At 45.2% G+C, this 26,499-nt stretch overlaps 1 protein-coding gene and 1 long non-coding RNA gene across 2 annotated transcripts in view; one reads left to right on the forward strand and one right to left on the reverse strand.

The window, feature by feature from the left end:
- The window catches only part of LOC140679469 (uncharacterized), a 198,820-nt gene that overhangs the window by 118,541 nt on the left and 53,780 nt on the right, over positions 1-26,499 (reverse strand). The window lies entirely within an intron of this gene.
- Positions 5,697-25,177, forward strand: LOC140679457 (uncharacterized). Its single transcript, XM_072914871.1, has 6 exons — positions 5,697-6,263; positions 6,312-6,626; positions 20,409-20,735; positions 21,017-21,060; positions 21,146-21,246; positions 25,150-25,177. Exons 1-6 carry the CDS (start codon positions 5,795-5,797, stop codon positions 25,175-25,177), a joined length of 1,284 nt encoding a protein of 427 aa, XP_072770972.1. The 5' UTR covers positions 5,697-5,794.

Raw genomic sequence — 26,499 nt, forward strand, 5'->3', positions numbered from 1 at the left:
GTTTGGAGCTCTGCAGCAACTGACTGTGCAGAAAGTCGGCGACCTCTTTGCACTATGCACTCTGTCAGTTTACGTGGCCTACCACTTCGTGGCTGAGTTGCTGTTGTTCCCAAAACTCTTCCATGTTCTTATAATAAAGCCGACAGTGGACTTTGGAATATTTAGGAGCGAGGAAATTTCACGACTGGATTTGTTGCACAGGTGGCATCCTATGACAGTTCCACGCTGGAAATCACTGAGAGCGGCCCATTCTTTCACAAATGTTTGTAGAAACAGTCTCCAGGCCTAAGTGCTTGATTTTATAGCCACACATCGTTGAACTTGCACTTACCCATTTGACACTAATAATCTGTGCTGCGAGCTGAACTCTTCTGTAACATACCGTTCCATCACTGTGCTCGATAAATTCTGACTGGACCGCAAAAGGTTTTTAAAGCAACTCTGAAATGTGAGCATTCGTTTAAAAATGTTGTTGTTGTTTATTGAGTACATCATAGTCAGCTCCACATTATACATGTAGTACATAATGTACATGCATATCTCCAGTGAACAGTCTTGTGCTCAATGGCAATATTATTATTTCACAAAAAAAGAAAACAAAATGTGATTAAATTAAATTGAACATATCTCAAAAGGGTAATGGGAAGAAGTATAAACTTTTTTGAATCACTCCCTTTTTTACATAGTTACTTCAACTAATATCCAGTTTCCTCTGAACCACATTTGATCACATTCATCTGGATGCACATAACTCAATTTGCCCAGAATAATGTGCTTACAATTCTCAATATATCATCATAAGTAAGTCATAAAAGTCGTTCATACTCACAATCATAACAAGCCGAGACCTCACTATACCAAAACAAAATATTAGATTTGTACAATTTCTTAAAATGCTCAATGTTTGAACAGTGTTTGAGCTCATCACTCAGGCTGTTCCGTATTTTCACCACACAGACTTTAAAAATGTATTTTAATATTTTTTTTTATTTTTAAGCCCTTTCATGGTCGTATTTTACACTTTTTTTTACAAGATTTGGATGGAATTTAAAGCCTGTTAAGACCCTGACTTCAAATGATTGCATTTTAGACTTTTTGACTATGTTTACACTGCAGGCCAAAGTGGCCCAAATCAAATTTTCTTGAAATCGGATTTGTTAAAAATCTGATTTTTTTTTTAAATCTGACTTTTTCTAGCTGACTGTTTACACTGCAAAACAAATATGATCTTTATCAGACTTCAGCGTAAACACGCAGAGGCCCCAATGTGGCCTCGACGTCACTTGCATGTGCAGTTCGATAAAGTAAAACAACTAAGTTAGCCGGATTCCATAAATGAATGAAGAAGTCACTATTATCACTGCTACTACAAAATAAAATAAAAGTCGCCACACCTTAAAAACGAGTGGGTTTTTTTTTTACGTGAAAATAAATGAAAGTAAAATAATGGATTAAGGAATAAATTATGTAATATATTTGGGAGGGTTCTAATGTTTTTAAGACTGTTGAGTAGAGGCAACTCGGACATCAGCGTGTATCTACGTTAGCTTGATTTTTCAACTCACTTATGTAAACAACTTCCGCAATGTACGTAAAGTGTAAGAAAATACGCCACAGTGTCAATTCCGGTCCTTTAACAATCGCTATTTCTTTGGAGTTGAAATATATATGTTAGCGGCCTATAGAGCGTTTTCTATTGGGGCTCCAGTACTATGGAATGCCCTCTCGGTAACAGTTAGAGATGCTACCTCTGTACCTTTGTATCCTCTAGCCTTTAAATAGACCCCCTTTTTAGACCAGTTGATCTGCCGTTTCTTTTCTTTTCTCCTCTGTGCCCCTCTCCCTTGTGGCTGTCCAGAGTCGGGACCCGGGGTGGACCGCTCGCCTGTGCATCGGTTGGGGACATCTCTGCGCTGCTGACTCGTCTCCGCTCGGGATGGTCTCCTGCTGGCCCCACTATGGACTGGACTCTCACTGTTATGTTAGATCCACTATGGACTGGACTTTCACAATATTATGCTAGACCCACTCAACGTCCATTGCAACCGGTCTCCCCTAGAGGGTGGGGGGGGGGGGGGGGGGGTCACCCACATATGCGGTCCTCTCCAAGGTTTCTCTTAGTCATTCACATTGATATCCAACTGGGTTGTGAGTTTTTCCTTGCCCTGATGTGGGCTCTGAACCGAGGAGTCGTTGTGGCTTGTGCAGCCCTTTGAGACACTTGTGATTTAGGGATGTATAAATAAACATTGATTGATTGATTGATTGACTTATACATATATTACATATAGCCTATTATTTGTGCATTATTGACTAGTGATATATAAAAAATTTGGCGGATGAATAAAGACTTTGCTCACCGAAACCGGATGTTGTGATGACATATCCAAATCCGTTGGCAGGCTGCTCGAAAAAGTCACACATGGGTCGCATTCAGGTCGCATTGCCGTTTGGACTGAAGTCACATTTGAAAAGATCAGATTCTAATGGGATTTGGACTGTTGTGGCCTAAATCTGATGTCAAAATATCAGATTTGAAGCACTTTGGAGCGTTTAAAATCCAATGTGAGTTACTTGAGGGCAAAAAAAAAAATCAGATTTAGTATGCAGTGTAAAGAGGGCCTTTAAGACCCTGCACATACCCAGAGTTTTCTAAAAAGATTGACAAACAATGTGTAAAAGTAACAGAATGTGTACTAGAACACATTTTAATATTGTTTCGTGAGGATTTAGTTTTGAGGACGCACGTCAGCGTACGTGCTGAATTCCTCTGCTGCCCTCGTATTTGTCTGCCTCGCTCTGCCAGTTTTCCTGGAGACAATGGTCGGCATGGAATAAACCAAAGAGTCCTCGTCTCTCTGAGGAAACAAGTCATGTGAGACATGAGAAGAAGCTGAAAACCAAGCAAAGATGTGCAGAACTTTTCTACAAATTTCCTTTTACCTGCTGGACGCGACTGAACGTTTCATCGAGTGTTTGTGGACGAGCTGAAAAATTGAAGAAAGAGCATAAAAGAACAACCTGATGATGATTGATTTTTCTTACCTTTGCAGCAAAAACTGTTTTTTTGTCCTGATCTTGTGTCAAGTGGGGGTCGCAGCTTGCTGGGGGGTTGTTCTTCCAACGCAAGATAGACGGCTACGGACAACAGCGTGAAGGTAGGCTAGGATTTATTTAACATAAATCATGCACTACCGCAAACATAAACAATACAACCACAATCAACAACAAAAAAAAGAGGCAAGCGTGCCTAAAACGCAAGTGAAGCTAATCTTAAACAAAAACTAGGACATGGACATGGAAACTTACTTTTGTCAAAACGAGACCTGAACCGGAGTGACATAATGACAATGCAGGCAGGACGAGTGATGAACAAGGTATGCTTAAATAACAGTGACATGATTGGTGACAGGTGTGTGTGAGTCAAAACGTGAAACAGGTGCGTGACGTGACAGGTGAAAACTAATGGTTGCTATGGAGACAAAACAAAACAAAAGTGCACAAAAAGTCCAAAATTTAAACCGAACATTACTAAAACAAAACATGATCACACAGACATGACAGAATCCCCCCCTTACGGACAGATCCCAGATGTCCAAAAACAATATCAACAAGAGTCATGGGAGGGCGGGAGGGGGACATGGCGGTGGGTCGCCAGGCCACGTGTCCCCGTATCCAGCGGGGCAGAGTTAGGTGGCGGCAGCGAGTGGAACGCCGCTGCAGCAGGCGAGGCGGGCGCCCAGGGAATGGCCACATTCGTGGCCGACTGGGAGGTGGGCGCACTTGGCGTGGCGGGCGACCAGGTAGCGGCCATATCCGTGGCCGACGAGGAGGCAGGCGCGTCGTCATCGTGGCAGGCGTGGCTTGGCGTGGTGAGTCAGGCGGCGAAGCTCGGCGTGGCGCGTCAGGCGGCGAAGCTCGGCGTGGCGCGTCAGGCGGCGAAGCTCGGCGTGGGTCTTGGTATAGGTCTTGGTCTTGGCGTGGGTCTTGGTCTTGGCATGGCAGGTCTTGGTCTTGGCATGGCGGGTCTTGGTCTTGGCATGGCGGGTCTTGGTCTTGGCATGGCGGGTCTTGGTCTTGGCATGGCGGGTCTTGGTCTAGGTCTTGGCATGGCGGGTCTTGGTCTTGGTCTTGGCATGGCGGGTCTTGGTCTTGGCATGGCGGGTCTTGGTCTTGGTCTTGGCATGGCGGGTCTTGGCGTCGTGAAGCTGCGACTGGCGGCACTTGGCGTCGTGGAGCTGCGACTGGCGGCACTTGGCGTCGTGGAGCTGCGACTGGCGGCACTTGGCGTCGTGGAGCTGCGACTGGCGGCACTTGGCGTCGTGGAGCTGCGACTGGCGGCACTTGGCGTCGTGGAGCTGCGACTGGCGGCACTTGGCGTCGTGGAGCTGCGACTGGCGGCACTTGGCGTGGAGGGTCTTGGCGTGGAAGGTCTTGGTCTTGGGCTTGGCGTGGAGGGTCTTGGTCTTGGACTTGTTGAGCTGGTACCGGAGCTTGGCGTCGTGGAGCTGGTACCGGAGTTTGGCGTCGTGGAGCTGGTACCGGAGCTTGGCGTCGTGGAGCTGGTACCGGAGCTTGGCGTCGTGGAGCTGGTACCGGAGCTTGGCATCGTGGAGCTGGTACCGGAGCTTGGCGTCGTGGGGCTGGTACCGGAGCTTGGCGTCGTGGGGCTGGTACCGGAGCTTGGCGTCGTGGAGCTGGTACCGGAGCTTCGCGTCGTGGAGCTGGTACCGGAGCTTGGCGTCGTGGAGCTACTGGTGCAGGTGGAGGTGGTCTAGCTGGGGGTTGCGGCTTGACATGGCGAAGCTGAGTCACCCCACCTGTACAGTTCCCAGCCCTAGCCCCCCCCTCAAGGAGCGGATACCAGACGCGCTCCCCGCGGTCTGGAATCTTCTTTAGGGGTGGGTGTAGGGGGATAGACTCCTCCCCACTAAATTGTCCAAAATGTCTATTCCCTACCCCCACTTTAGACTGTGTCTGAAAAAATCTAAATTTAGAGACAATTTTCTCAAAAGGATTTTTCTTTGAAACAAAGTCCATAGTGGGCGGCTGACAGAGGGTGTAAATAGACTCAAAAAAAAAATCTTGGTTTCTGACGTCATCACCAGTGGGCGGGATGACGTCATCAGCACGGGTCTTCTGTGGCGGGAAGGAAGAATGGGCTGGTTGTGGAATCTTGTTGTCCGGATGAAGATTTTGGGGGAACAACGCGTTATGCTGGCGAGAAAAAGCCTTTCTGGCTGGCTTCCATTTTTGCCAGTGCGTCTCCATCACCTCCTCGTGGCCGGTCTGCGGAAGAACGTATGCTGCCTGCATTCTGTCAAGTGGGGGTCGTAGCTTGCTGGGGGGTTGTTCTTCCAACGCAAGATAGACGGCTACGGACAACAGCGTGAAGGTAGGCTAGGATTTATTTAACATAAATCATGCACTACCGCGAACATAAACAATACAACCACAATCAACAACAAAAAAAAGAGGCAAGCGTGCCTAAAACGCAAGTGAAGCTAATCTTAAACAAAAACTAGGACATGGACATGGAAACTTACTTTTGTCAAAACGAGACCTGAACCGGAGTGACATAATGACAATGCAGGCAGGACGAGTGATGAACAAGGTATGCTTAAATAACAGTGACATGATTGGTGACAGGTGTGTGTGAGTCAAAACGTGAAACAGGTGCGTGACGTGACAGGTGAAAACTAATGGTTGCTATGGAGACAAAACAAAACAAAAGTGCACAAAAAGTCCAAAATTTAAACCGAACATTACTAAAACAAAACATGATCACACAGACATGACAGAATCCCCCCCTTACGGACAGATCCCAGATGTCCAAAAACAATATCAACAAGAGTCATGGGAGGGCGGGAGGGGGACATGGCGGTGGGTCGCCAGGCCACGTGTCCCCGTATCCAGCGGGGCAGAGTTAGGTGGCGGCGGCGAGTGGAACGCCGCTGCAGCAGGCGAGGCGGGCGCCCAGGGAATGGCCACATTCGTGGCCGACTGGGAGGTGGGCACACTTGGCGTGGCGGGCGACCAGGTAGCGGCCATATCCGTGGCCGACGAGGAGGCAGGCGCGTCGTCATCGTGGCAGGCGTGGCTTGGCGTGGTGAGTCAGGCGGCGAAGCTCGGCGTGGCGCGTCAGGCGGCGAAGCTCGGCGTGGGTCTTGGTATAGGTCTTGGTCTTGGCGTGGGTCTTGGTCTTGGCATGGCAGGTCTTGGTCTTGGCATGGCGGGTCTTGGTCTTGGCATGGCGGGTCTTGGTCTTGGCATGGCGGGTCTTGGTCTTGGCATGGCGGGTCTTGGTCTAGGTCTTGGCATGGCGGGTCTTGGTCTTGGTCTTGGCATGGCGGGTCTTGGTCTTGGCATGGCGGGTCTTGGTCTTGGTCTTGGCATGGCGGGTCTTGGCGTCGTGAAGCTGCGACTGGCGGCACTTGGCGTCGTGGAGCTGCGACTGGCGGCACTTGGCGTCGTGGAGCTGCGACTGGCGGCACTTGGCGTCGTGGAGCTGCGACTGGCGGCACTTGGCGTCGTGGAGCTGCGACTGGCGGCACTTGGCGTCGTGGAGCTGCGACTGGCGGCACTTGGCGTCGTGGAGCTGCGACTGGCGGCACTTGGCGTGGAGGGTCTTGGCGTTGAAGGTCTTGGTCTTGGGCTTGGCGTGGAGGGTCTTGGTCTTGGACTTGTTGAGCTGGTACCGGAGCTTGGCGTCGTGGAGCTGGTACCGGAGTTTGGCGTCGTGGAGCTGGTACCGGAGCTTGGCGTCGTGGAGCTGGTACCGGAGCTTGGCGTCGTGGAGCTGGTACCGGAGCTTGGCATCGTGGAGCTGGTACCGGAGCTTGGCGTCGTGGGGCTGGTACCGGAGCTTGGCGTCGTGGGGCTGGTACCGGAGCTTGGCGTCGTGGAGCTGGTACCGGAGCTTCGCGTCGTGGAGCTGGTACCGGAGCTTGGCGTCGTGGAGCTACTGGTGCAGGTGGAGGTGGTCTAGCTGGGGGTTGCGGCTTGACATGGCGAAGCTGAGTCACCCCACCTGTACAGTTCCCAGCCCTAGCCCCCCCCTCAAGGAGCGGATACCAGACGCGCTCCCCGCGGTCTGGAATCTTCTTTAGGGGTGGGTGTAGGGGGGTAGACTCCTCCCCACTAAATTGTCCAAAATGTCTATTCCCTACCCCCACTTTAGACTGTGTCTGAAAAAATCTAAATTTAGAGACAATTTTCTCAAAAGGATTTTTCTTTGAAACAAAGTCCATAGTGGGCGGCTGACAGAGGGTGTAAATAGACTCAAAAAAAAAATCTTGGTTTCTGACGTCATCACCAGTGGGCGGGATGACGTCATCAGCACGGGTCTTCTGTGGCGGGAAGGAAGAATGGGCTGGTTGTGGAATCTTGTTGTCCGGATGAAGATTTTGGGGGAACAACGCGTTATGCTGGCGAGAAAAAGCCTTTCTGGCTGGCTTCCATTTTTGCCAGTGCGTCTCCATCACCTCCTCGTGGCCGGTCTGCGGAAGAACGTATGCTGCCTGCATTCTGTCAAGTGGGGGTCGCAGCTTGCTGGGGGGTTGTTCTTCCAACGCAAGATAGACGGCTACGGACAACAGCGTGAAGGTAGGCTAGGATTTATTTAACATAAATCATGCACTACCGCGAACATAAACAATACAACCACAATCAACAACAAAAAAAAGAGGCAAGCGTGCCTAAAACGCAAGTGAAGCTAATCTTAAACAAAAACTAGGACATGGACATGGAAACTTACTTTTGTCAAAACGAGACCTGAACCGGAGTGACATAATGACAATGCAGGCAGGACGAGTGATGAACAAGGTATGCTTAAATAACAGTGACATGATTGGTGACAGGTGTGTGTGAGTCAAAACGTGAAACAGGTGCGTGACGTGACAGGTGAAAACTAATGGTTGCTATGGAGACAAAACAAAACAAAAGTGCACAAAAAGTCCAAAATTTAAACCGAACATTACTAAAACAAAACATGATCACACAGACATGACAGAATCCCCCCCTTACGGACAGATCCCAGATGTCCAAAAACAATATCAACAAGAGTCATGGGAGGGCGGGAGGGGGACATGGCGGTGGGTCGCCAGGCCACGTGTCCCCGTATCCAGCGGGGCAGAGTTAGGTGGCGGCGGCGAGTGGAACGCCGCTGCAGCAGGCGAGGCGGGCGCCCAGGGAATGGCCACATTCGTGGCCGACTGGGAGGTGGGCGCACTTGGCGTGGCGGGCGACCAGGTAGCGGCCATATCCGTGGCCGACGAGGAGGCAGGCGCGTCGTCATCGTGGCAGGCGTGGCTTGGCGTGGTGAGTCAGGCGGCGAAGCTCGGCGTGGCGCGTCAGGCGGCGAAGCTCGGCGTGGCGCGTCAGGCGGCGAAGCTCGGCGTGGGTCTTGGTATAGGTCTTGGTCTTGGCGTGGGTCTTGGTCTTGGCATGGCAGGTCTTGGTCTTGGCATGGCGGGTCTTGGTCTTGGCATGGCGGGTCTTGGTCTTGGCATGGCGGGTCTTGGTCTTGGCATGGCGGGTCTTGGTCTAGGTCTTGGCATGGCGGGTCTTGGTCTTGGTCTTGGCATGGCGGGTCTTGGTCTTGGCATGGCGGGTCTTGGTCTTGGTCTTGGCATGGCGGGTCTTGGCGTCGTGAAGCTGCGACTGGCGGCACTTGGCGTCGTGGAGCTGCGACTGGCGGCACTTGGCGTCGTGGAGCTGCGACTGGCGGCACTTGGCGTCGTGGAGCTGCGACTGGCGGCACTTGGCGTCGTGGAGCTGCGACTGGCGGCACTTGGCGTCGTGGAGCTGCGACTGGCGGCACTTGGCGTCGTGGAGCTGCGACTGGCGGCACTTGGCGTGGAGGGTCTTGGCGTGGAAGGTCTTGGTCTTGGGCTTGGCGTGGAGGGTCTTGGTCTTGGACTTGTTGAGCTGGTACCGGAGCTTGGCGTCGTGGAGCTGGTACCGGAGTTTGGCGTCGTGGAGCTGGTACCGGAGCTTGGCGTCGTGGAGCTGGTACCGGAGCTTGGCGTCGTGGAGCTGGTACCGGAGCTTGGCATCGTGGAGCTGGTACCGGAGCTTGGCGTCGTGGGGCTGGTACCGGAGCTTGGCGTCGTGGGGCTGGTACCGGAGCTTGGCGTCGTGGAGCTGGTACCGGAGCTTCGCGTCGTGGAGCTGGTACCGGAGCTTGGCGTCGTGGAGCTACTGGTGCAGGTGGAGGTGGTCTAGCTGGGGGTTGCGGCTTGACATGGCGAAGCTGAGTCACCCCACCTGTACAGTTCCCAGCCCTAGCCCCCCCCTCAAGGAGCGGATACCAGACGCGCTCCCCGCGGTCTGGAATCTTCTTTAGGGGTGGGTGTAGGGGGGTAGACTCCTCCCCACTAAATTGTCCAAAATGTCTATTCCCTACCCCCACTTTAGACTGTGTCTGAAAAAATCTAAATTTAGAGACAATTTTCTCAAAAGGATTTTTCTTTGAAACAAAGTCCATAGTGGGCGGCTGACAGAGGGTGTAAATAGACTCAAAAAAAAAATCTTGGTTTCTGACGTCATCACCAGTGGGCGGGATGACGTCATCAGCACGGGTCTTCTGTGGCGGGAAGGAAGAATGGGCTGGTTGTGGAATCTTGTTGTCCGGATGAAGATTTTGGGGGAACAACGCGTTATGCTGGCGAGAAAAAGCCTTTCTGGCTGGCTTCCATTTTTGCCAGTGCGTCTACATCACCTCCTCGTGGCCGGTCTGCGGAAGAACGTATGCTGCCTGCATTCTGTCAAGTGGGGGTCGCAGCTTGCTGGGGGGTTGTTCTTCCAACGCAAGATAGACGGCTACGGACAACAGCGTGAAGGTAGGCTAGGATTTATTTAACATAAATCATGCACTACCGCGAACATAAACAATACAACCACAATCAACAACAAAAAAAAGAGGCAAGCGTGCCTAAAACGCAAGTGAAGCTAATCTTAAACAAAAACTAGGACATGGACATGGAAACTTACTTTTGTCAAAACGAGACCTGAACCGGAGTGACATAATGACAATGCAGGCAGGACGAGTGATGAACAAGGTATGCTTAAATAACAGTGACATGATTGGTGACAGGTGTGTGTGAGTCAAAACGTGAAACAGGTGCGTGACGTGACAGGTGAAAACTAATGGTTGCTATGGAGACAAAACAAAACAAAAGTGCACAAAAAGTCCAAAATTTAAACCGAACATTACTAAAACAAAACATGATCACACAGACATGACATCTTGTTGATGAGGAAGGCTGACATGATTAAACTTAAGGCCAAAGCAGCACTCAAGACAAAGATAACATACTTGGATGAATCAGAGCTGCTGGAATCTGAATGGTTGTGATTAAAAAAATTTAAATATTTTTAGTAACAAACACTAATGATGAATTTGTCGATACATTTGAATAAATTATTACCTTCAATGTTGACTTTTATTGGATTTCCCATGAAAATCTTCCCACATGTGACCACAGCACACAAGTAAGTTCGAGCATCAGAGGAGTTGACGTTCTTTGAGAAAGTGTGGACACATTTCTGTGTGGAATTATTTTTGATCTTCTTGCATTCGTCATCAGCATAAACAAAGCTGGGATGGACACTTTCTGGTCCAGTTCTGAACCAGGACACTTTGTGTCCATCCTGACAGGTTTCATTCCCATAGTGGGAGAGGACTGAGCACTGCAACTTCACAGACGGTCCTGGTTGGACTTCAGAGACAACAGACACGGAGGGTTCTGGTTCTGGGAAGAGTGCGAGATAAATTGAAGTCTTTCAGCACTCTGTGACTTTGATTCCACAGATCGACATTCACTTCTGTTGAAATCTTGAAGGTAAAAAATACTGATGTGTTAATGCAGAGGTTACATTTCTTGTAGTGCATGTAAAAACATGTTCATCACAATAAAATATTATTTGTTCATTTGGACATTTGAAGGCTGCATAATTGGTCATGTTAAAAATGTTATCTATAAACAGAAGGTATGTCACAAAGTATGGATAATGTTTTATTCTAATTGTCTTCTAATTATTTGTTGTCATATTTACCTGTGACCTGAAGGAATGTTCCATTTAAAAACATGAGTTGACGTAGGTTTGCTTTTAAACAGTAATAGATCGTCGTATCACTTTTCTCTACTTGACTAATTTGCAGGACAAATGTTCCTTGTTCCTTTTTGGCTGTGATGCGATGTCCAGTATTTGATGTTCCATATTCAACAGAGTCTGAACTGAAAGATGTCGTTTTAGCTAAAACTTCAGGAAAGTTTGCAGAAACCAATTGGATCCAAAATAAGTAATTTATAATTCCAGTATCCTCGTAGGAACATGTCAGAGAGACATTTTGTCCAGGTCCAACAGTCTGAGTGGAAAAGTTGTAAGCACCTGTACATGCTGAAAAGAAGAAGATAAAAAGAAGACATATTAATAAGAGTCATGTACAGTATGAACATGTCTCCATTGGAACTGAGCATGGACTTGCCTCCACTTTGGAGCAGGAGCAGCAGATGAAGCACGATCCACATTTTCTCCTCTCGTTGGACCAAGTGAACATCAGACCATCTAGACAGCATCTTAAGATTATTGACATGAACCACATCATACCAAATGGGAGGGAACTATTTTGCTGCTATCTCAGTGGCTCATCAGTGCCGCCCCTACCTCAGTGGAAATATGTCCACCCAAACTTTCCGGTCTCTTTGTTTCATCTTCTCACAGTGGTTATTTGTGTTTACTTGGGTGGGAATGGTGAATGTGATACCATACCAACTTTATTTATAAAGCCCTTTAAAATGCATAATGTAAACCGCGTTTGGTGTCATTCCAGATTTAGTAAAAAGCTATATAAATACGGACCATTAACCATTTTACTTGTAATAACTATGCAAGCAAATATTGTTTTGTCTTTGCAGATTTTAGCACATCAATAAACTAATAAATTAAGAAGCATCTGTACTGATTTTTGCTAAAACATGAGTTACTTTATTTAATTTTCATTGACATTAACAAAAAAGTTTTTGGTAACCAGTAAATCTCACTTATATCAAAACTCTTTTTAGAGGCTGACCCTTCCATTGGGATAGGTTTTGCAAAAAAATTATATACGTATGTTTGAATTATGTGCACTTGTCATTTTAAACTGAAAAAATAAGTATATAGAATTTTTCCCATTATTGCATTTTAACACAAACGGGCATTTAAGTGCTCCCTCCCCCAGAGGTGTAACTCTCCCCTGGCTAAGGTAGAGATCCTTCCGGAGGGTTGTATAAGGGAACTTCTTTCACAACTTATACGTCCTTCATTTAGTTAAGTTAGATGTCTTCTCAACGCTGCACCATTCACACCGTTCAATCTCTGCCTTATTGATTTGTTGTTTTTGAAGTGGTTTAGCCTTTTTAAGACCTCACTTTTGTTTGCTTAATGAAAGACTGTATTCCTAGTATATTTAATTTTATTATTTACTTCGGAAGAATCACCCTAACGCCTAGATCTACATTCATGTAACGTTACTGAAACCTAGTGACTAGTCAGTATGTGGTACTTTAATCGCAATCTGTTTATGTCTCCCTTAAAAAAACACAGTATCATATATTTGACTAATCACTGACTATGGGCAAAATCTAACAAATCAGATTTGTCTATGAAAATCCTGAGTTGAAGACAGACCAAAAATGATTACAACTGTAAGACCTTTTAGTTGTTAGCCGTCAGAAGTTCCACTGCAAAGACATGGTATGAAATATTTTACTGTAATTGTGTCATGTTTGTGTAATCATGTTTTGTTTTAAGTCATGTTTTGTTTAGTTTCTGGCTTTTCACTCCCTTGTCTTGTCACCATAGCAACCATTAGTTTTCACCTGTCACGTCACGCACCTGTTTCACGTCTTGAGTCACGCACCTGTTTTCGTTAATCATGTCTGTAGTATTTAAGTTCAGTGTTTTTCAGTTTGTTTTTCTGACGACCTCGCACCCCATACCGCACCCCATATATGCTTCTGCACACTCCTCTATGATCCTGCTTCATGTCCCTTGTCACAGTAAGTTTTGGTTCCATGTTTATAGTCTTTTTGTTTTTTCATAGTTTATTCTCCGCCATTGTGCGCGCTTCCATTTATTCCTTTTTTGATATTTTAATAAATAAATCATGTACCTTGGTTCCCGTCTCGCCCGTGCCAACTTTCCGCTGCATCCTGGAAAAGCAAACTCTCAAGATCAAGTCCTGACAGTAGGTCGTCAGCAGACCCGCTTTTCTGCACCTGAGTTGGACATTTTCGACGAGGCTTCTTGGGCGGTCCTGTGCGCGATGGAGGAGGAAACGCGGCGCTACTCCTCCATGGAGTATAGAGACTTCATTTGGTCCCAGGACGACACAGCGTCACCTCAGCCGCGGAAGCGCCGCCAAAGACGAAGGACGTCAGGAAGAACTTCCGCGAGCCTGCAAGGCACGCCGCTCCCACATGCCCCTCCCCCTCCGGGCGGAAGCAAGCAGCAGCCAGCCCGGCTTCGCCCTGAAGACGTCAAAAACCAGGATTTTTTTTTTCTGAATTCTTTTTCTTTTGATTCCCCGCTCCCCAGGACTCAAGCCACACCCAAGACACAAAACAATTTTTTTTCACCCACTCAATCCCAGGCACAAGAAAGACAATTTGGACAATTTAATGGGGAAGTTTCTGCCCTCCTCCGCCCACCCCTACAGAGAGTTCCAGACCGCAGGGAGCGCGTCTGGTATCCGCCCCTTGAGGGGGGGGGCTAGGGCTGGGAATTGTTCAGGTGGGGTGGATCAGCATCACCTTGTCAAGCCACAGCCTCCCTCACGGCCGCCACCACCAGTCTTCCGACCTGTCAAGCCACAGCCTCCAGCACGACCGCCCTTACCAGTCTTTTACCATGCCAAGCCGCAACCCCCAGCAAGACCACCTCCACCTGCACTACCAGCTCCACGACGCCAAGCTCCGGTACCAGCTCCACGACGCCAAGCTCCGGTACCAGCTCCACGACGCCAAGCTCCGGTACCAGCTCCACGACGTCAAGCTCCGGTACCAGCTCCACGACGCCAAGCTCCGGTACCAGCTCCACGACGCCAAGCTCCGGTACCAGCTCCACGACGCCAAGCTCCGGTACCAGCTCCACGACGCCAAGCTCCGGTACCAGCTCCACGACGCCAAGCTCCGGTACCAGCTCCACGACGCCAAGCTCCGGTACCAGCTCCACGACGCCAAGCTCCGGTACCAGCTCAACAATTCCAAGACCAAGACTCGCCATGCCAAGACCAAGACTCGCCATGCCAAGACCAAGACTCGCCATGCCAAGACCAAGACTCGCCATGCCAAGACCAAGACTCGCCATGCCAAGACCAAGACTCGCCATGCCAAGACCAAGACCAAGACTCGCCATGCCAAGACCAAGACTCGCCATGCCAAGACCAAGACCCGCCATGCCAAGACCAAGACCCGCCATGCCAAGACCAAGACCCGCCATGCCAAGACCAAGACCCGCCATGCCAAGACCAAGACCCGCCATGCCAAGACCAAGACCCGCCATGCCAAGACCCACACCAAGACCAACACCCACGCCAAGACCAAGACCTATACCAAGACCCACGCCGAGCTTCGCCGCCTGACGCGCCACGCCGAGCTTCGCCGCCTGACTCACCACGCCAAGCCACGCCTGCCACGATGATGACGCGCCTGCCTCCTCGTCGGCCACGGATATGGCCGCTACCTGGTCGCCCGCCACGCCAAGTGCAACCACCTCCCAGTCGGCCACGAATGTGGCCATTCCCTGGGCGCCCGCCTCGCCTGCTGCAGCGGCGTTCCACTCGCCGCCGCCACCTAACTCTGCCCCGGTGGATACGGGGACACGTGGTCTGGCGACCCACCGCCATGTCCCCCTCCCGCCCTCCCATGACTCTTGTTAATTTTTATGGACATCTGGTATCTGTCCTTAAGGGAGGGGCTCTGTCACGCACCTGTTTCACGTCTTGAGTCACGCACCTGTTTTCGTTAATCATGTCTGTAGTATTTAAGTTCAGTGTTTTTCAGTTTGTTTTTCTGACGACCTCGCACCCCATACCGCACCCCATATATGCTTCTGCACACTCCTCTATGATCCTGCTTCATGTCCCTTGTCACAGTAAGTTTTGGTTCCATGTTTATAGTCTTTTTGTTTTTTCATAGTTTATTCTCCGCCATTGTGCGCGCTTTCATTTATTCCTTTTTTGATATATTAAATAAATCATGTACCTCCATTCCCGTCTCGCACGAGCCAACTTTCCGTTGCATCCTGGAAAAGCAAACACCCCGGACCAAGTCGTGACAAATTGATCCAATTAAGCTTTTATTTTTTTACTAAACACAGAAAATATGGTAAAATGGTAGTATGTGTTTGTGTCTGTACTGAATGTTTAGTTGGTAGAAGATGTGCAGCCATTTTCAGATCCTTCCAGAGATGTTCAATCAGATTCAAGTCTGGGTTCTGGCTGGGCCGCCGAAGGACGTTTACAGAGTTGTTCTGAAGCCATTCTTTTGATATTTTGGCAAAGTGCTAAGCGCCGTTGTCCTGCTGAACGATGAACTGTTGCTCCAATCTGATTTCAAGAGTGCTCTGGAGCACATTTGCATCCAAGATGTCTCTGTACATTCATCTTTCCCTCTATCTTGATTAATCTCCCAGTTTCTGCCGCTGAAAAACATCCCCATATCATGATTCTGCGACCACCATGCTTCACAGTGGGGATGGTACATGCCTGGTGATGAGCGGCACCTGGTTTCCTCCAAACATGATGCCTGATATTCACGCCAAGGAGTTCAATTCTTGTCTCATCAGAACGGAGAATTTAGTTTCTGATGGTCTGCGATTGTTTCAGGTGCATTTTGGCAAACGTCTTGAAAAGAAATGGCTTCCGTTTGGCCTTATTGGTGGTTTGCTGCAGAGATGGTTGTCCTTCTGGAAGGTTCTCATCACTCCACAGAAAGATTATGTAGGTCTGATAGAAGTGACCATGGGGGTTCTTGGTCACCTCCCTGACTAAAGCCCTTCTTCTTTTGATCGCTCAGTTAAGCCAGCTCTGAGAATAGAGTCCTGGTGGTTCCAAACTTCTTCTGTTTACAAATGGTGGAGGCCATTGTGCTCATTGGGACCTTCAATGCAGAAATTATATTTTTTGTACACTTCTCCAGATTTGTGCCTCGAGACAATCCTGTGTCGGAGGTCTACAAACAATTCATTCGACTTCATGCTTGGTTTGTGCACTGCCATGTATTGACAAACATGAGACCTTCTATACAGACAGGTGTGTGCATTTACTAATCATGTCCAACCAACTGAATTTATCACAGGTGGGCTCCAATTAAGCTGCAGGAACATCTCAAGGATGATCAGTTAAAACAGGATGCACCTGAGGTCACTTTTGAGTTCCATGGCAAAGGCTGTGAATATTTATGTACAATTGATGCCTTTTTTTTTTTTTTGCACAACTTTTTAAAAAAATGTTTCACATTCTCATGATTTATAAAGTAACCTGAAGCAAGTAACAGCAAATGTAATGTGGTAAAAGATGCAAGTAGGAAGCCTATCGATGAAAACTAATGAAAAACGTTGTATTTTTGTGCTGACTGCCAAAATAAATATCCACCATGTTCATTTCTAACGTCACTAATTAACCTACAAGTTTATGCTGATGATAATGCAACACTTCTTACTGCAAACTGTAAATAAAAAGTACTGACATTTTTTTAGTATTCTTCCTGTGTGCAGTCGTTGCAGCAATCGTGTATGAAGTTGTCGCACACTTGGACAGGAAGAAAAACTCCGTCTGAGTTCACACTTTTTTTTATTTCAAAGGTTAACCACAACAAGTTTCAACTTCAACAGTGTTTGTTTGAGAGAGGAGCTCATTTATTTATGCAAGTCAACGTTTAAGGAAGAGTTACATCGTGAGACTGATCTACTAGAAGTGTGTGTGTATTAAAACAGGTGAAAAGGTGATAACACACACAAAGCTGATCTACTAAACTGCAGCGTACAGGATTGTGTCTCTTAAATGAGCATTTGACATGTTTGTCTTCATGAATATGGAGAATATTTGCTGATGATCACAACGCCCACAATACTGGAAGGAGGAGATGCAAATGGAATCATTTACATCACGCGGTGTGATTTATCAAGACTGAAACTGTTCTGTTTTGCGTTTTTACTTTGTACGTTTGAAATGTGAGTGCAAATGGGCGTGAGAAAGGAGGCAATCGTGCTGCAAAGACAAACAAATAAAGATAAAATCCTCCATCTTTTGCGTTTGTGTCAACATATCCATCCTTTTTCTACCGCTTGTCCCTCTCGGGCATTCACACACCAGGGCCAATTTAGAGTTGCCAATCAACCTATCCCCAGGTGCATGTCTTTGGAGGCGGGAGGAAGCCGTACTGTCAAAAATAGAAATATCAGACACTGTCTATTCAAGAAACATCCTATTACAGTTTTAAAGCTGCTTGATGACTTAATAGGCTGATTCAAATACAAACCCCGTTTCCATATGAGTTGGGAAATTGTGTTAGATGTAAATATAAACGGAATACAATGATTTGCAAATCCTTTTCAACCCATATTCAATTGAATGCACTACAAAGACCAAACTCATAAACTTTATTTTTATTTTTTCAAATAATAATTAACTTAGAATTTCATGGCTGCAACACGTGCCAAAGTAGTTGGGAAAGGGCATGTTCACCACTGTTTTACATGGCCTTTCCTTTTAACAACACTCAGTAAACGTTTGGGAACTGAGGAGACACATTTTTTAAGCTTCTCAGGTGGAATTCTTTCCCATTCTTGCTTGATGTACAGCTTAAGTTGTTCAATAGTCCGGGGGTCTCCGTTGTGGAATTTTAGGCTTCATAATGCGCCACACATTTCCAATGGGAGACAGGTCTGGACTTCAGGCAGGCCAGTCTAGTACCCGCACTCTTTTACTATGAAGCCACGTTGATGTAACACGTGGCTTGGCATTGTCTTGCTGAAATAAGCAGGGGCGTCCATGGTAGCGTTGCTTGGATGGCAACATATGTTGCTCCAAAAGCTGTATGAACCTTTCAGCATTAATGGCGCCTTCACAGATGTGTAAGTTACCCATGTCTTGGGCACTAATACACCCCCATACCATCACAGATGCTAGCTTTTCAACTTTGCGCCTATTACAATCCGGATGGTTCTTTTCCTCTTTGGTCCGGAGGACACGACTTCCACAGTTTCCAAAAACAATTTGAAATGTAGACTCGTCAGACCACAGAACACTTTTCCACTTTGTATCAGTCCATCTTAAATGAGCTCAGGCCCAGCGAAGCAGACGGCGTTTCTGGGTGTTGTTGATAAACAGTTTTCGCCTTGCATAGGAGAGTTTTAACTTGCACTTACAGATGTAGCGACCAACTGTAGTTACTGACAGTGGGTTTCTGAAGTGTTCCTGAGCCCATGTGGTGATATCCTTTACACACTGATGTCGCTTATTGATGCAGTACAGCCTGGGGGATCGAAGGTCACAGGCTTAGCTGCTTACGTGCAGTGATTTCTCTAGATTCTCCGAACCTTTTGATGATATTACGGACCGTAGATGGTGAAATCCCTAAATTCCTTGCAATAGCTGGTTGAGAAAGGTTTTTCTTTAACTGTTCAACAATTTGCTCACGCATTTGTTGACAAAGTGGTGACCCTCGCCCCATCCTTGTTTGTGAATGACTGAGCATTTCATGGAATCTACTTTTATACCCAATCATGGCACCCACCTGTTCCAAATTTGCCTGTTTACTTGCGGGATGTTCCAAATAAGTGTTTGATGAGCATTCCTCAACTTTATCAGTATTTGTTGCCACTTTTTCTAACTTCTTTGTCACGTGTTGCTGGCATCAAATTCTAAAGGTAATGATTATTTGCAAAAAAAAAAAAGTTTATCAGTTTGAACATCAAATATGTTGTCATATTCAAATGAATATGGAATAAAAAGGATTTGCAAATCATTGTATTCCGTTTATATTTACATCCAACACAATTTCCCAACTCATATGGAAACGAGGTTTGTACTAAATGATTTGTTTGATATTTTTTTTTTGTATTAATAATATTTATCTTATGTGAACAATGTCTTGCAACATTAGTTTTCATGCATTATTACATGCAATTTTGGATCATTCCAGATGCACCATCACAACAGCCAACATAAATATTCTGGGACTAAATGAAAATGCAATATTATTTCCATTCGGCATGGAAGAAATATAAAAAACTTTTTTTTGGGTTGCCATTAAAAATGAAATAAATTCAATCTAGTTTTAGCAAAATCCAGCACAGATGCTATAGAATAAAAATATATTGATATTCATAAAATCTGCAGGGACAAAAAAGTTTCCTTTGCTACAAAAATACTGCAAAGTTATTAAAAGTAGTAAACAAATAGAACCACTGTGAGAAAAGGATACAAAGAGACGTTTGGTTGGACATATTTCCACTGAGGTAGGGGCGGCACTGATGATACACTGAGATAGCAGCAAAATAGTTCCCTCCCATTTGGTATGATGTGGTTCCTGTTAATAATCTTAAGATGCTGTCTAGATGGTCTGATGTTCACTTGGTCAAACGAGAAGAGAAAATGTGGATCGTGCTTCATCTGCTGCTCTTGCTCCAAAGTGGAGGCAAGTCCATGCTCAGTTCCAATGGAGACATGTTCATACTGTACATGACTCTTATTAAAATGTCTTCTTTTTCTCTTCAGCATGTACAGGTGCTTACAACTTTTCCACTCTGACTGTTGGACCTGGACAATGTGTCTCTCTGACATGTTCCTACGAGGATATTCGAAGTCGGAACATCTTTTTTTGGATCCGATTTGTTTCTGGAACCTTTCCTGACATTTTAGCTGCTGGCTGTGGAACATCAAATACTGGACATCGCATCACACCCAAAAAAAGAGTAAGGAAAATTTGTTCTGCAAATTAGTCAAGTAGAGAAAAGTGATTCAGCGATCTACTATTGTTTAAATGTACAACATGATATGAATACCATCGTGTTTTTGAACGGAACATTCCTTCAGGTCACAGGTAAATATGACAACAAATAATTAGAAAACAGTTTAAATGAACAATTTTACATATTTTAATTGTTACATAACATCTGCTTATAGATAACAATGTTAACTTGACTACTCTTCCAATAATTCAAGCTTTAAATTTCCAAATGAACAAATATTTTATTGTGATGAACATGTTTTTACATGCACTACAAGAAATGTAACCTCTGCATTAACACATCACAGTATTTTTTACCTTCAAGATTTCAACAGAAGTGAATGTCGATCTGTGGAATCAAAGTCACAGAGTGCTGAAAGACTTCAATTTGTCTTTCACTCTTCCCAGAACCAGAAACCTCCGTGTCTGTTGTCTCTAAAGTCCAACCAGGACCGCCTGTGAAGTTGCAGTGCTCAGTCCTCTCCCACTCTGGGAATGAAATCTGTCAGGATGGACACAAAGTGTCCTGGTTCAGAACTGGACCAGAAAGTGTCCATCCCAGCTTTGTTTACACTCATGACGAATGCAAGAAGATCAAAGATAAGTCCACACAGAAATGTGTCCACACTTTCTCAAAGAACGTCAACTCCTCTGATGCTGGAACTTACTTGTGTGCTGTGGTCACATGTGGGAGGATTTTCATGGGAAATCCAATAAAAGTCAACAACACCCAAGGTAAATATTAAATCATTAGTAATGATGAATTTAACATAAGTATTTATTGCCAAAAATATTGACTGTTTTTTTTATCATAACCATCCAGATGGTTGCAACTGTGATTCAAACAATTATGTTATCTGTGTCTTGAGTGCTGCTTTGGCCTTAAGTTTCATCATGTCAGCCTTCCTCATCAACAAAATCAGGACAAAACAATGTTTTTGCTGCAAAGGTAAGAAAAAAGTGCATTATCAATCATCATTGGGTTGTTCTTTTATGCTTTTTCTTCAATTTTTCAGCTGGTCCACAAACACTCGATGAAACGTTCAGTCGCCCCCAGCAGGTAAAAGGAAGTTTGTAGAAACTTTCTGTGCATCTTTGCTTGGTTTTCAGCTTCTTCTCATGGCTCACATGACTTGTTTCCTCAGAGAGACGAGGACTCTTTGGTTTATTCCATGCCGACTATTGTCTCCAGGAAAACTGGCAAAGCGAGGCAGACAAATACGAAGGCAGCAGAGGAATTCAACACGTACGCCGATGTCTATCTTTGTGACTCAGTTCTCACAAAACGAAATTAAAATGTGTTCTTATACACATTATATTACTATTACACATTCTTACACTTTTTTCCTGTAATAAAATGATAATGGAGACACAAAGAAGAGGTAGGAATAAATAAGTTCTTCTTCTTCCGGCTCCTTTTCGGTCATGTTGATTATATGTGAGTGTAAATGTGATGTTCAGTTAATCCAACATTCATGTGTATGCTGATGATAATGCAACACTTCTTATTTCAAACTGTGAATAAAAAGTATTGGACATGTTTCAGTATTACTTGCTGAAAGTCGTTGCAACAATCGTGCATGAAGTTGAAGCACACTTGGACAGGAAGAAAAAGTTATTCTTAGTTCACACTTTTTTTTTTCATTCTAAAGGTTAACCACAACAAGTTTTAACGTCAACAGTGTTTGTTTGAGAGACTTTTAAGTGTGTGTGACAGAGAAAGAGTTACAGAGTGAGACACGCATACATTTGTCTAAATACTGCCAAGTACCAGTGAAGCCACTTGGAAAATGTAGTAAGCTTAGCTACAAGTTACTCTCGATTAAATGTAGCTAAGCTCCAAGGGAAGCAATCACTAGAGAGTTGTAGTAAGCTGAGAGTGTACAAATGGACTGAATGATTGTGAACCAGCATGTGTTTGTATTTGGTCACAGAATACTTAGGATTATTCTACTAAGGAAATATGTCCTTAGTTAGCTTCGGGTGCAGATGTCTATCACAAGCTCTCTAGAGAGTGGTGTAAGGCAATTGGAATCCTAGAGAAATGCAGGTTTGGAGGAAGTGTAAAGACATGAGTAACATCTGGCAGGAAGCCCCCACAGGTAGAAATAGAGGTTAGGGGTCGGAGGTCACCTGACTTTTTTTTTTGAGTCGTCAGCTTGAAGCGTCCCTCTGTCTCCGACTGCTTCGCCGTCATGTGACATGAGTGCGTCTGTTATGATTTTGCTTCCTGGTTTCGATGACCCGCCTTATCTTGCCTCTGATTGGCCAGTCCATAATGTTTCACCATAACTTTAGCCAAATGGGACTCATCATACGAACACCAACCAAACATCATGGATGTTCTCCGTATGTATGGTTGTTCTCACTCATCCAAGCCATTGTATTTTCTCCATATTTTTTTGTTGGCCTGGATTTGCCGTAATTTGTCTCTCTTTGTAGCTTGTAGCTTTGATATAAGCTACTGGGGTAAATTATACCGTGTACCATTTTCTTATATGATTATGAACTAGCATGTGTTTGTATTTGGTCACGGCATCCTTTAGAGGATTATTCTAAAGGAAATATGCCCTTAGTTAGATTCGGGTGCAGATGTCTATCACAAGCTCTCTTGAGAGTGGTGGCTCTTGCCCCCATGACAATTGGAATCTTAAAGGAATGCAGGTTTGGAAGAAGTGTAAATACATTAGCAACATCTGGCGGGAAGCCCCCACAGGTAGGAGTAGAGGATGGGATCGGAGGTCACCTGACTCAAACTGATCAGAGGAATAATGTCAGGGAAAGATTGACTGGCCAAACAACAAACTGGGCTTTGTCCAGACTGGCTGGCTTCAAGGCTAGAGTTACAAAGAGTGGGGGTCATTGTGCAAAAGGTATTTAAGGACAGTGGTCCCATAGGACATCAAAAGAGTAATCAGGCCCATACTCTTTCTCCTGGAAGCTGCAGTTCCAGTCTGAGGCTCGATGAAACAAATAAAGCTTTTTGTTCGACAATTCCTCGTTGGTGTCTTCTTGGCTCATCACCCATCACACGACCAACAAAGATACACCACTACCTTGCTACATGGGTCTAAAAGCAGCTAAGCTACTGGAAAATCTACTCGTTAAAAAAGTAGCTAAGCTACCGCCAAGTTCATTACTGCTAAGGACAGGCATTATTGTGGGTTTCCTGCACGTCATCTTTATCATTAGAAAAAAATATAATCTGCAGGAGAATATCCCTCTGCCATTTTCAAGTAGGTTTCTTTCTATCTTTTGAGTGGTCAGCTTGAAGCGTACCCCTGTCTCTGACTCCTTCGTCGTCAAGTGACATGAGTGCTGTTATGATTTTGCTTCCTGGTTTCGATGACCCGCTTTATTTTGCTTCTAATTAGCCAGTCCGTAATGTTTCACCCTAACCTTAGCCAATTGTGACTCATCATACGAACACCAACCATTCATTATGGATGTTTTCTGTATGTTATCTGTATCTTCATCCAGGTCATTATATTTTCTCCGTCATTTTTTTGGCCTGGATTCGCAGTCCTTTTTCTCTCTTTGTAGCTTGTAGCTTTGATGTAAGCTACTGTGGTACATTATACCATGTACCATTTTCTTATATGATTGTGAACTAGCAGGTGTTTGTATTTGGTCACAGCATCCTTTACAGGATAATTCTACTAAGGAAATATGCCCTTAGTTAGATTCGGGTGCAGATGTCTATCACAAGCTCTCTTGAGAGTGGTGGCTCTTGCCCCCATGACAATTGGAATCTTAAAGGAATGCAGGTTTGGAGGAAGTGTAAATACATTAGCAACATATAGCAGGAAGCCCCCACAGGTAGGAGTAGAGGATTGGGGTCGGAGGTCACCCGACTCAAACTGATCAGAGGAATAATGTCAGGGAAAGATTGACTGGCCAAACAACAAACTGGGCTTTGTCCACACTGGCCGGCTTCAAAGCTAGAGTTCCAAAGAGTGGGGGTCATTGTGCAAAAGGTATTTAAGGACAGTGGTCCGAGAGGACATCAGAAGAGTAATCAGGCCCATACTCTTTCTCCTGGAAGCTGCAGTTCCAGTCTGAGGCTCGATGAAACAAATAAAGCTTTTTGTTCGACGATTCGTTGTTGGCGTCTTCTTGGCTCATCACCCATCACATGACCAACAAAGATGCACCACTACCCAGCTACATGGGTCTAAAAGCAGAGAAGCTACAGGAAAAGCTACTCGTTAAAAAAGTAGCTAAGCTACTGCCAAATTACTGGAAAATGTAGTTAAGCTACACCTTCAGTAGATCAGGCCCTTTGTGTCTCACTCCGTAACTCTTTCTCTGTCACACACACTTAAAAGTCTCTCAAACCAACTTGTTGAGGTTGATCTTTAAAATAAAAAAAAAGTGAACACTTAGAGGGACTTTTTCTTCCTGTCCAAGTGAGTTTCAACTTCATTGTTGCAACGACTCCATACAGCAGGAATACTGAAACATGTCCCATACTTTTTATTTACAGTTTGCAGTAAGAAGTGTTGCATTATCATCAGCATAGAAATAAACATGGTGGATATTTATCTTGGCAGTCAGCACAAAAGTACAAAATCTGTCATTAGTTTTCATGGCTAGACCTACTACTCACATCTTTCACCACATTACATTTGCTGTCACTTCCTTCAGGTTACTTGAAAATCACAATAAATCAAAGGTCCTCTTGGTCGTGGTTCCAACATATGACAAAAAAAAAGCCTGGCAACAATGATGTTTTTATAAAGATGAAAAAAAAAAACCATTGCTTTTATAATTTAGATTTCCAAGAATTTCAATGAATGCCTTAAAAAGGACAATAAAACTTTTAAAATAATTTCCAAAGCCTTTTTGCAGTATTGGGAATATTTATTTAAACAAGTTACATTGAAAAACATCACATTTACACTCACATAAAATCAACAAGTCCGAAAAGGAGCAGGAGGAAGCAGAGCTTATTTATTCCTACCTCATCTCTGTGTCTCCATTTTCATGTTCTTACAGGAAAAAAAGTATGCGAATATGTATTATTAACAGAATGTGTATCAGAACACATTTTAATGTTGTGTGGTGAGGATTGAGTCATGATGACACACGTCAGTGTACGTGCTGAATTCTTCTGCTGCCCTCGTATTTGTCTGCCTCGCCTTGTCAGTTTTCCTGGAGACGATGGCATGGAATAAACCAAAGAGTCCTCGTCTCTCCAAGGAAACAAGTCATGTGAGACATGAGAAGAAGCTGAAAACCAAGCAAAGATGCACAAAAAGTTTCTACAAACTTCCTTTTACCTGCTGGACGTGACTGAACGTTTCATGGAGTTTTTGTGGACCAGCTGAAAAATTGAAGACGAATAAGAAAGCAACAACCTAATGATAATTGATAATGCGCTTTTTTCTTACCTTTGCAGCAAAAACTGATTTTTGTTCTGATCTTGGTGATGAGGAAGGCTGACATGATGAAGTTTAAGACCAAAGAAGCACTCAAGACAAAGATAACATACTTGTTTGAATCACAGTTGCTGGAATCTGAACAGTTGTGATTAAAAAAACAAACTGTCAGTATTCATAGCAACAAACATTAATGATGAATAAGTCAATACAGATTAATAAATACTCACCCTTAATGTTGACTTTTATTGGATTTCCCATGAAAATCCTCCCACATGTGACCAGAGCACACAAGTAAATTCCAGCATCGGAGGAGCTGAGGGTCTTTGAGAAAGTGTGGAAGCAATTCTGCGTGGAGTTATCCTTGATCTTCTTGCATTCGTCATGAGTGAAAACAAAGCTGGGATGGACGCTGCCTGGTCCAGTTCTGAACCAGGACACTTTGGGTCCATCCTGACAGGTTTCATTCCCAGAGTGGGAGAGGACTGAGCACTGCAACTTCACGGGTGGTCCAGGTTGGACTTCAGAGACAACAGACACGAAGGGTTCTGGTTCTGGGAAGAGTGCAAGACAATTTGAAAATGTTCAGCACTCTGTGACCAGTCAAGTTACCATCGTTATCAGACGGTATGTAACACTTAAAGTATGAACAATTGTTGTTTTGTCTCTGTTATATTTACCTGTAACTTGAAGAAATATCCCATTCAAAAACATCCAGTTACCTAAATGTATTTTTAAACAATAGTAGATCGCCGTATCACTTTTCTCCACTTGATTCATTTGTAGATCAAAAGTTTCTCGTTCTTTTTTGGCTGTGATGCGAGGTCCAGTCTTTAATGTTCCATGTTTATCAGAACCGAAGCCTATATATGACAGTGCGAGTAGAGCTTCAGGAAAGGTTCCGGAAACAAGTCGGAGCCAAAATAAATATTCATACTCTGAATTTTTCTCCAGGACACATGTTAAAGAGGCATTTTGTCCAAGTCCAACAGTCTGTGTGGAAAAGGTGTAAGCACCTGTACATGCTGAAGAGAAGAAGAGAAAAAAGAAGACATATTAATAAGAGTCATGTACAGTATGAACATGTCTCCATTGGAACTGAGCATGGACTTGCCTCC

Source organism: Nerophis lumbriciformis, linkage group LG16, assembly GCF_033978685.3.
Source record: "Nerophis lumbriciformis linkage group LG16, RoL_Nlum_v2.1, whole genome shotgun sequence".
In the NCBI taxonomy this organism is placed as follows: Eukaryota; Metazoa; Chordata; class Actinopteri; order Syngnathiformes; family Syngnathidae; genus Nerophis; species Nerophis lumbriciformis.

Bases quoted from the DNA above. Each gene is read 5' to 3' on its own strand.
- LOC140679457 (XM_072914871.1), top strand. From the start codon at position 5,795: ATGACAGAATCCCCCCCTTACGGACAGATCCCAGATGTCCAAAAACAA. The intron at 21,061-21,145 runs GTAAAAGGAAGT...TTGTTTCCTCAG, and splicing joins CGTTCAGTCGCCCCCAGCAG to AGAGACGAGGACTCTTTGGT. The intron at 21,247-25,149 runs GTACGCCGATGT...TCGCCTTGTCAG, and splicing joins GCAGCAGAGGAATTCAACAC to TTTTCCTGGAGACGATGGCA.